Raw genomic sequence first — 10,591 nt, 5'->3', positions numbered from 1 at the left:
CCACAGCCCTAAGTCCTAAGATCTTTTCAGGGCTTTTTACCAAATGGGCCGGGCTTGGATTTGAAAAGTAGGCCCGATGGTAGGGCCTGGGCCTCAGTTTTTTGCCGTGGGATTTTTAAGGCCCGGCCCGGCCCATGGCCAGGTATATGTACAATCACCAAACGGACACCATCAAAATCCACGGACATCCTATGAGGCGGAGCTCATTTTAAGTGGGGTCATCAAATATAAGCGAGCACCGAATTTTCATTGATTCTAGGATTAATTTTCATATAGCGAAATAACCCTAATTTCTACTCTACTCCTTTTCGGAGGTGAGATCAAGGATCCATGTTCCGACCACGTTGGCAGCTGGCGCCAATGAGGCGGAGCTAAAAAGTTGTGCTGCTCCGACGCGCCGTTGTCCTCTGCCTCCACCCCCACAAAGAGCCGAGCACGCTTCGCCTTGTTGACACGAAGCTGCCAGCACTCGCGGCGGAGCATGCATGCACTTCCTACGGACGCGAGCACCGCTCGGTTGACATCGACGACGTCTGAGTCCACTCGAGCGATGGCCGTGATGGTAGTGACAGCGTGCTCTTTCATGAGTGATAGGTTGTATTGTTGCCCTGTCTGCATCAGAGTAAACTGGGACGTGGGCGCGGCGTCGACGACCATCTCCTCCCCCATCGGTTGCGCTTCCGTCTGCTCCGCCATGGTCATCCAACCGTCCTCCTCCATCTCCTCCTCTAGCTTCGAGCTCGGAGGTTAGCCTGCCTTAATGTGGGTCTGGCGCTCGTGGAGTCCTGCGAGACGGCCGCAACAAAAATTGCCTAGCATTGTGCCAATGTCAGTGTCAAGACCTTGGACTAAATTGCCAAAAACAACCACAACTGAGACAATTAGTGCCGAAAACCACCAAAACCACCTCGACGCCGTGAATTCGCCGCCGGCCTCCACTCTCTCTCACGGTACTGGCCGAGCGGTCCCCTCCGTTGCCACCGCCATCGCAGTGCGTCGCCATGAGCCGGAGAACGGGAAGATAGAAAGGGGAGAGCGCAGGAGAACTGGTCGGTTAAATCCGACCGATCACTAGGTATACGATGCGCCGTCTAACGGTGTTTGCGCGGTGCCGTCCACCCATACCACGTGGACACTGACAGTGGGACCCGCGTATCGGGGATCCCGTCAAAACACGGTCAATCGCTCATTCAGTGTTTTCCGCAAACTTTTACCCAAAACGGTGGTTCTTGAAAACTTTTAGCGTTTTGGTGGTTTCGAACATTTTTTGTCTTAATTGTGATGGTTTTTGGCAATTTAGTTCAAGACCGTGCCAGCACCACTCCCTCACCCGTAGGGAAGCTTCAAACACGCACGGCGGAGCGGCTTCCTCCTTCCATGGATATCCATCCCCCTTCAGCGGGTTGTACAGGAGCTAGGCGACTTCTGTGGCCGCCTCCATCAAGAAGGAGGAGGAGCCACCTACAACCCGAGTTCTTGACGAGGACTAGAGTCTGCTCCTGCGACATCGGGTTTAACGAACGCCAAAAGGGAGTGTGCCGTCTTGGAACGCCTGAAATAGGAGTTTGCACGTAAGCACGGCAGCCTCCAAACAAATTTGAAATGCAACCGAAGATGATTTTGGAGGCTGCTGGTTCGAGGAATCTGCTATAGTTACTCTCAGTTATCAAATGTAGAAACACAGTAAAATATGACCACCTAGTTAAGTTTGGTTAATATAGTATATATCGAAATCATCCTGAAATATTTGCTAGTATTCCCTCTATTCTAAAATATAATGCGCCCGCGCTTTTCGAGGTCCAACTTTGACCATAAATTTAACCAACGAGACCAACTGCGGCGGGAGAAAAAATTATATAATTGAAAACTTATTTCGAATATGAATTCACTGATATAATTTTTGTCCCCGCCGCAGTTGGTCTTGATAGTTAAATTTATGGTCAAATTTGAAGCACGGAGATAGAGAAAGCACTACATTGTGGAATGGAGGGAGTAGTATATAGCAGAGTCAAAGCAAAATTAAAGTCAATATAATACAATGACTGATAAATAACACACGTGTGACACGAAGCAATTTCATCCTGACGTTTTCTTATGGCAACTTCAGTTATCCGAGGGTGACAACTTTAGTTGTGAAGCATGTTAGCTTTCTATTTGATGGCAAGTTTCAGTTTTGGGGTTTTTTTAATACAATTTTTACGTCAGGGTGGTGTTATTTTGTGTCACGCTTGTGCCACATGTGATTTGGGTAATACAATTACCGAAGTATCATCGCCAAGCTAACCGAAACCGAATGCAGCGTGGTGTCACCGGCCCTCGACGACGGTGAGGGTGATTTCATTGGCGGTGCAGCTCAAGGAGCAGTCGCCGTCGGTGGAGGTCGATCCCCGGTCGCTGCAGTAGCCCGGGTGCCTCGGCTGTGGCATCACCACGCTCAGGTTGGCCAGCATCAGGAACACCGTGGCCATGTGCGGTCGGTCCTCCGGCCGTTCCTGCACGCACAGCAGCCCGACCTGCACGCACCGCAGCACCTCCTCCGACTCCCGGCCGCCGCCGCCGCTGGCCATCGCCTCGTCTAGCAGCGTCAGCGCGTTGCCCTCTCTCCACAGCCTCCATGCCTGCCCATGCACAGCACACTCACGTTACCACCATCTCTTTCTCATCAACAGATGGGTCGATTAGTTCTGAGTGACTCACGTGGCCGAGCAGGCTCGTCTGCTCGCCGCTGCTGCACATTCCCCGGTTCTTCCTGCCGCTGACGATCTCCAGCACCAGCACGCCGAAGCTGAACACGTCGGACTTGACCGAGAAGACGCCGTCCATGGCGTACTCGGGGGACATGTACCCGCTGCATGCATGCACACGAGCGCGTCGGTCAGCTCGCCGTCGCATCGAAAATACTAGTACAAAACTGTCGGCGCCGAATGCGACCTTCACTTACTATGTCCCGACGACCCTTCGGGTGTGTGAGTCGGCGCCGTCGCCGCCGAAGATCCTGGCGACGCCGAAGTCGGAGATCTTGGGGTTCATGTCCCCGTCGAGGAGGACGTTGCCGGCCTTGAGGTCCCGGTGGATGACCTTGAACCTCGAGTCCTGGTGCAGGTACAGGAGCCCCCGTGCGACGCCCAGTACGATGTCAAACCGCTTCGACCAATCCAGTTGCGCCGATCGAGCCTTATCTGCTCAAACACATAATTTCATCTGTGAACTCACCGCAGTATATAGCAACATGGCTACAAACTTATACAAGCACAACGTACCGAAGAGCAGCGTGTCCAGGCTCTTGTTCTCCATGTACTCGTACACCAAGATCCTCTCCTCTCCATGGACGCAGCAGCCCAAGAGCCTGACCAGGTTCACGTGCTGGAGCTTGGCGATGAGCACCACCTCGTTCTTGAACTCGTCCAGCCCCTGCGTCGAGTACTTGGACAGCCGTTTCACCGCCACCTTCTGCCCTCCCCCAAGCTCACCCTGCATCGATCCAACCGTTTGTTTTCACTTTCTTACCTCATATCTATCGATGAAATGTTGCAATGCAGTGGCGAAGCTTGATGAAGATTGTTGAGTGGGCAATCAGAGTTGAGAGGGCGAAGAAGATAAGTTATGCATGAACTATGAGAAATCTTTGATATTAAATTTAAGGGACTGACTTTACTATGTGTAAGTTTGACTGGTTTTTGTTTTTTGGCAAGTCGCCTGAACAGATTTTGGGGTCAGTCAATTTTTTACCACCGCGCTCACGTGTACACAAGCGGCATGTGTGCATGCTCACGAATACAAGCCCACCACCAAGATCCCGGCCGCATGCGTGCATGCTCACGTACACAAGCCCAACACCGGGACCCAGGCTGGATGCGTGCTGCATGCCCATGAATGCAAGTTTTGCATGCTGGGTGATTCATGATTATACTGTTTAAACTTGGCTAGAAATGATAATACATAATTAAATAGTCACATGATCGTAGCAAAGTAAAAAATTAAAGGATTACAACTATTTGATAGCACTTGATTTTTTCTAAAATGTAATGGATTAGTGAGATCGGTATTATCCTTACAAAAGAAAAAGAAAAGAAAACTAACACACAAAAAACAAAATAAAACACAAAAAGTATAAAAAATGAAGTTTTCTATGGAAGAATGAATTCGTGGCACTAGTATTACCCTTTCAGAATAAAGAAAATAAAAAATAAAGCAAAATCAAATAATGAAGTTTTCTAAGAAAGAATAAAACCCTTTAAGAAGAAATAAAAACATTTCAGAACTTGCACACAACTTGCACTGAAATTGCACTTTTCCAAATATGCAAAGAATTAGCATATAATAGTGCAATATTAACATTCTACTATAATTTGCACACATATTATTTAGTACTTGCATTCATACTTACACACATTTTTTTTTCTAAAACAAACAATAAAAACTAAAAGGAAGTGCTTTCTAAAAAGTAATGGATTAGTGACATTGGTAATGTATTATCCTTACAACAGAAAAGAAAATGAAAACTGAAACAAAATAAAAAATGAAATAAAACCTAAAAAATGAAGTTTTTCTATGGAAGAATGAATTTGTCGCATTCGTATTAACATTTTAGAAAAAAAACAAAATAATCAAAATAGTGAATTTTTATAAGAAATAATGAAACCATTTACGAAGAAAGAAAATTAAAATGTAAAACCTTCCCAAACTTGCACACAACTTGCACTAAAATTGCACCTTTTCAAATATGCAAAGAATAATCATATAATAGTGCAATTTTCACATTTTACTACAACTACACACATATTATTTTGTACTTGCATTTATAATTACACACAAGCAAAAGTCTAAAATAAACAATGAAAAAATTTGCACAAAATTTACATACAAATTGCGCTTTTTCCAAATATGCAAGAATAAGCAGACAATAATGAAACTTTCAATAAAAGTGTCCTAAGCACATTGTTATTAACTTAATGAAGAATAAAAGAATAACTAAAAAAATTAAAATAATGAAGTTTTAAAGGAAAAAATGGATTAGTGACATTGGTATCACCCTTTAAAAAGAAAGAAAGAAAAACTTGCACAACATTTGCACCAAAATTGCACATTTTGCAGTATGCAAAGAATAATTAGTTGTTTTTTACGATAGCACATTATCATAGAATTATATAATTTTCACACATATTGCATAATATTTATGTGTATACATTTACACTCATCTAACATCCCAAAAATACCTACAAAATAAAAATAAAAACCGACTAACAAAAAAAAGCAAAAAACACATAAAAACGGAAATAACATAAAACAAACAAAGGAAGAGATGAGGGCCGGATCACATAATTAATAGGATTTGGCCTAGTAGCAAATCGATAGACCCACCTATCGGGTCAGTCAAAAAAAAAAAAAACAAGCCCAGCACAACAAACATCAGAGCACAGTAAAAAAATGCAGCATGAATCTCAGAGCAGAAATTAATGGTCAGAAAATCGACAGATCCAAATTTGAAATTCAGGCAACTTGCAAGAAGCTAGAGTGGAAAATAAAATAAAACTAAAACTAAATAAGATTACTAAAGTTTTCACACTTTATTGTAATTCACACTCATTTTTATAGTACTTGAGTCTATGCATTTACATTCACCCAACGTCCCAAAAATACCCATATAAAACCAAACCGACAAAAAAAAAGCAACATAGACACACACGTACGCATAAAAGAAACTAACACGCAGAAAAAGGGCAAAAAGTGCAGCGTACAGGGATAGACGCATGGCACCCCATGCAGCCATGCATACAGCTACTTCAAGGCAATTCGCCCATGCGTGCATGTTCGGAGTAAAGGAAAATCAACTGAACCAAAAATAGAAAATCAGGCTACTGTTATGTAGCTAAACTGTAAACCTAATAATATTAGAGATACACTTAAGAGTTTTCTTAGAGTAGAGGGGGCAATGGCCCCCTTTGACCCCGTGAAGCTCCGCCACCGGCAATGTTTACCTTGTAGACCGCGCCGAAACCGCCTTCGCCGAGCTTGGCCGACGCCGCGAAGTTGTCGGTGGAGGAGGCAATCATGGCCATGTCAAAGAGAGTGACATCATGTAGTCCTTTGCTCTGACTCGACTCGTCTTCCATGCTCCTGTCTTGGACCGGAGCGAGAGGGTTGCTCGAGTCGAATGAGGTGAGCCGTCGTGTGCTCTGGTACCTCCCTGCAGGTTTGCAGATGGTAAAATTTACCTTTCTTGTGTATGAAATATTAGAGACTAATTCGAAATTCAGGCGCACCTTTTCTTGTGAAGAACTTAGTCCACATAAAGAATACGCTGAGGCCGAAAAGAAGAAGACCGGATAAGCTGAGGCCAATAGCAATTGCTGTGTTTCTCCTGCTGGGATTGTCTCCATTGGAAGCTGTCAAGGCCACCTTGGAAAGGTTAGCAAGTCACTAAGCGGTAGTATTCTGCATTTCAGTGTGCTGGATGGAATTTGTGCGTCGACGACTAAAGGACCGAACGATGTTGTTCTGAAAGCAAGAAACCCCCCTCAAAGTTCTAAGTCTCGGTATTAATTAACGATCATGACTGACTGGAAACAGTATTTTTGAGAACCGAGGACTTGCAGTCTTGCAGTATGTTACCCTGTTCGGATGTAGAATTTGAACTATGTTTATCCATACAAAACTAATAGGTATTGCGCTAACTTTTGATTTATTTTCCTGGCATTTTGATTTATTTTTTGATATTTCTCTTATATTGCCTAACCTGAGAAGCAATAAAAATGCATGAGCAGGGGGATACATCCTAATTACTCGCCACTTTGTGAGTGAAAGAAACAACTGACAACCAGTGTTTCATGTGCCAGAGCACTAGTCACTTCAGTTTCAGTCTAAATAAAGAACCATTGCAGTATTGCTGATGGGCACATAGCAGCCATGGGTTAGCAGACACCATGACTGATCCTTTTCTACAACAAGTCTAAAGGGTCCTGGGCAATCCAAGTTGCTGATTCCTTTTTCAGAAGAATCCAAGCAGCTAACTCTTGAAAGTTTCAATCACGACTAAATGGTCAAAATGTGTGTGTCCTCTAGAAGAGTGCCCATTCTTTGCACATTCAGATCAAACCATCTAGACCCGAAGTGTGCACATCCTAACCTCTCAGAAGCCTGAACTTCTTTTTTTTTTATTAATTTGTGATGAGATTAAATGGAATGTGCGATGATCTGATGTTGCGTCACAAGAAAATCAATTGCATGATATATATTATTATAGAGAGATTAAAACGAGAGGAGAGGAGAGGAGATCCATACGTAAATCGGACGCCGCGAGACGAACGAACAGGTTCTGCCCGCCGGAATCAAACTGCCTGACGTCGATCAACGACGAGCTCCACATGATGCAGCCGCTCTCGCCCCCCTTGATGCTCGACGCAGAGTAGGCCAGGCAAGAACAGTTCGCCAGGCACCGCTGCCGGCACTGATCGAGGCTGACGCTGGCGTCCGCCGTCGCGTTCGTGGCGTCGGGCAGCTTGACGCCCCGCAGCGGCAGGAAGCCGTCCCCGGTGCAGTTGAGCCGCGTCCTGCGCGCGCACCCGGCCGAGCCGTCCCTCAGCGCCCACTCCCGCGGCGAGGCCGGCGCGAACCCGGCGGGGCAGCCGCACATCGGCGAGGCGCTCGCGTCGCAGACGCCGTAGGCGCCGCACTGCGCGTAGCGGTCGCACTGGTCCCGGGGCAGCGCCCAGTAGAGGCTCCACGCCTGCTGCTGCTGCAGCCACACGTAGCGCTGCAGGCTCGACTGGTTCAGCACGAACCTCGAGACCACGTCGCCGCCGCCGCCGTCTACCAGGAACGTGTAGTAGGCGTCGGTGCCGTTGGCCACGAACTCGAACCGGAAGTTGCCGTTGTCCGGCGCCATCTCCGGCTCGCCGCTGAACCGCAGGCCGTTCCACGGCCCGTTCCGGTACACCGGCGCCGTGCCGTTGTACCTGATGAACCCCTCCGGCACGCCGCGGATGCCGATCGCGAACGTGTAGTCGCCAGGCGACGGGTCGCCGGGGCTCGCCCACGTCGTCAGGTACCGGTCGAGCCCCGTGGTGAGGTGCCACCCGAGCTTCATGCCCGGGAGCAGAGTGTCGGACGGGTAGTCGAAGCTCTGCCACAGAACCGGCCCCGTGCCATTGGCGTCCTGAAGCAGGAAGTTGCCGCTGTCCATGAGCTGGGCCACCGGGGTGCTGCTGGTTACGTTTGACGGCGGCGACGACCAGAACTCGCGTCCCGACTGGTCGGCGAGAACCAGGCTGCCGGTGCCGTTGATGGCCAAGCTCGCGGTGGTGCCGGCGGTGATGGGAGCTTCCCGGTTGGCCACCCAGACAACAGTAAGAGGAGCGATACCCTTGTACCAGATGCCCAAGAACCTCGCCGTCGAGGCCGGCGGGGTGAAGAATCCAAGCTCGAAGACCCCACCGGCAGAAACGAGCGTCTGGCCATCGGCGACGGGAGAGGCTGCGCTGATGCTATCAGCTGCGGGCACAGGGGAGAAGAGAAGGAACAGGGGAAGAAGAGCTAGTGCTTGCACACGGACACGGGTGGCCATGGCCCTCGTTGTAATTGCCGCGCACCAGAAAGCACTTCAGCTCGCCCTGCTGGCTGGCCTGCTCCCTTTGAATGTTCTTTCGTTCCGTTTGCATGCGTGTAAGGACAGAGAATACAAGCTTGACCGTAACACTAGTTCACTGTACAGTGAGACAGTGACTACGCAGTCCACGGATGTGTTCGCATGTTCGTCCACTCGGTCGTCAAAGATGGTTTTGCTGCAAGGGCATGGAAATCCGGAGATGCGTGCATGCTTCTTTGTTTTCCCTCACGAAGTGGCGACCGGACCTCCTTCGAGGCTGCTGGCGAGACCTGCCGGTGTTTTTTTTAACACGATAAAACCACAGTTGCTCACATACACACACATTTATTTATTTTAAAAGAACATACACACATAAACTCACTTTTATGAGCGCGTGCACACACCTTGTTCCTACGAGTAAATTCGAAATACTCAGCCGGATTGACAACGTCACTACATACGCCTCGTAGTCGGAACAAACATCACTGAAGAGTATGAAAATAATTCAGAAAAATGCGAGCACCAACCAAGCCTAGGACTTAAACGCTGATGGGCTGGTTACACTATAAAAAAATCTAACCATCACAGTTACGCTCAGTTCGTGACTTGCCATCTTCTACGTTGATCCAATAAGACTTTGAGGGCCTCTTTGATTCGTACGGTTTTAAACACACAAGAATATGAATCACATATGATTACAATGTCCCCTTTTGAATCCTACATGACTTTGATTTGCTTGACCGCTTTCGTAGGAGAAACAAAAAATTCTTTTCAAAATGTTTGGGTGAATGCTAAATTCCTATGAAATATAGTACAAAAAAATTCCTAACGTTGTGTTTGGAGGTCTGTATTGGAGACCTCTGTATTGTATTGGTTTCAGTTCCATTTCAGCCACGAAACTGTAATGAACATGAATATGAATTCAATTGTTTGGATGTTAACTGAATTGGCTCACGAAATCCTACCGAGGTTTCAATACGGAATCATGTTTGCATGTCAAACTATGGAATTCTTAGCAACATTAGTATATGCATCAAAAAAGAAGTTGTATAATGTGTGACCACAATTGGAAGATTATATAGCAACAAAAAAAATTATCAAATATTCTAGATGGTGGAAGAAGAAGAGGATCCGTGTTGATGCAGGAAGAAGGGGGAGCCGTCATGGTATCCGGCGGTAGCTAGTTGGGCACAGGAGAACCAGGAAGAAGGGGAGTCGTGTCTCAGCTGAGGAGGCCCGAGAGAAATGAGATGGGCTCCGGCGATGGGTTACCACAGCGTCGGGGACGAAGGAAGGGCGGGCATCGAAGGGGACTACAGCCGCAGCCATCAGAGGTCAGATGGGATCTGGTCGCGGTGAGCATGGCCGGAGACAACGGGAAGGGGTGTCGGGGAGAGGAATGATCATCGATGGATGAAAAAGGAACGGGGAGGGGGGGTACCGATCTACAGGGAGCCGCTGTCTTTGATCTGCGTATGTGCCGCCCTCCTTTGTCTCGTGGTGGAGGGACGAATGGACAATAGAGAGGCCCGAACCGTTTTCTTTTGCGGGCTTGAGCCAATTCGGCCGAAATCGAAGGTGAAAACCTCTGAATTGCCATGAGGAGTGGGCGCGTGCAAACGAAAACTACTGCGTATTACTTACCATTTCAGTCTCTTGTTTCAGAGTGTTGGGAAATGTAGCATGCAATTTCAAAAAATTCCTACACTCACGCAAGATGTATATAGGAGATGCATAAAAACGAGGAGGAGAGTGTGTCTACGTGCACTCGTAGACCGAAAGTGGAAGCGTTTGACAACGTGGTTAATGTAGTCGAACTTCTTCTAGCTCCGACCGATCAAGCACCGAACGTACGACACCTCCGAGTTCTGCACACGTTCAGCGCGATGACGTCTCTCGCCTTCTTGATCCAACAAGGTGTCGAGGAAGTAGATGGGTTCTGTCAACACGACTGCGTGGTGACGGTGATGGTGAAGTGATCTGCGCGGGGCTTCGCCTAAGCACCGC

At 47.5% G+C, this 10,591-nt stretch overlaps 1 protein-coding gene across 1 annotated transcript; it reads right to left on the bottom strand.

Moving 5' to 3' along the window:
* Nucleotides 1-2,147: 2,147 nt before the first annotated feature.
* On the bottom strand, nt 2,148-8,563 carry LOC119359282 (G-type lectin S-receptor-like serine/threonine-protein kinase At4g03230). The gene is made up of 8 exons (XM_037625547.1): nt 8,213-8,563; nt 6,264-6,399; nt 5,979-6,187; nt 3,821-3,889; nt 3,261-3,471; nt 2,942-3,179; nt 2,698-2,848; nt 2,148-2,618 (listed from the first exon to the last, which is right to left on the bottom strand). The coding sequence occupies exons 1-8, from the start codon at nt 8,561-8,563 to the stop codon at nt 2,307-2,309; spliced, it is 1,677 nt and encodes a 558-aa protein (XP_037481444.1). The 3' UTR covers nt 2,148-2,306.
* Between the last annotated feature and the right edge of the window lie 2,028 nt (nt 8,564-10,591).

This window comes from Triticum dicoccoides, chromosome 2A (assembly GCF_002162155.2).
Source record: "Triticum dicoccoides isolate Atlit2015 ecotype Zavitan chromosome 2A, WEW_v2.0, whole genome shotgun sequence".
NCBI lineage: Eukaryota > Viridiplantae > Streptophyta > Magnoliopsida > Poales > Poaceae > Triticum > Triticum dicoccoides.
This window is presented reverse-complemented; position numbering and strand designations above follow the sequence as displayed.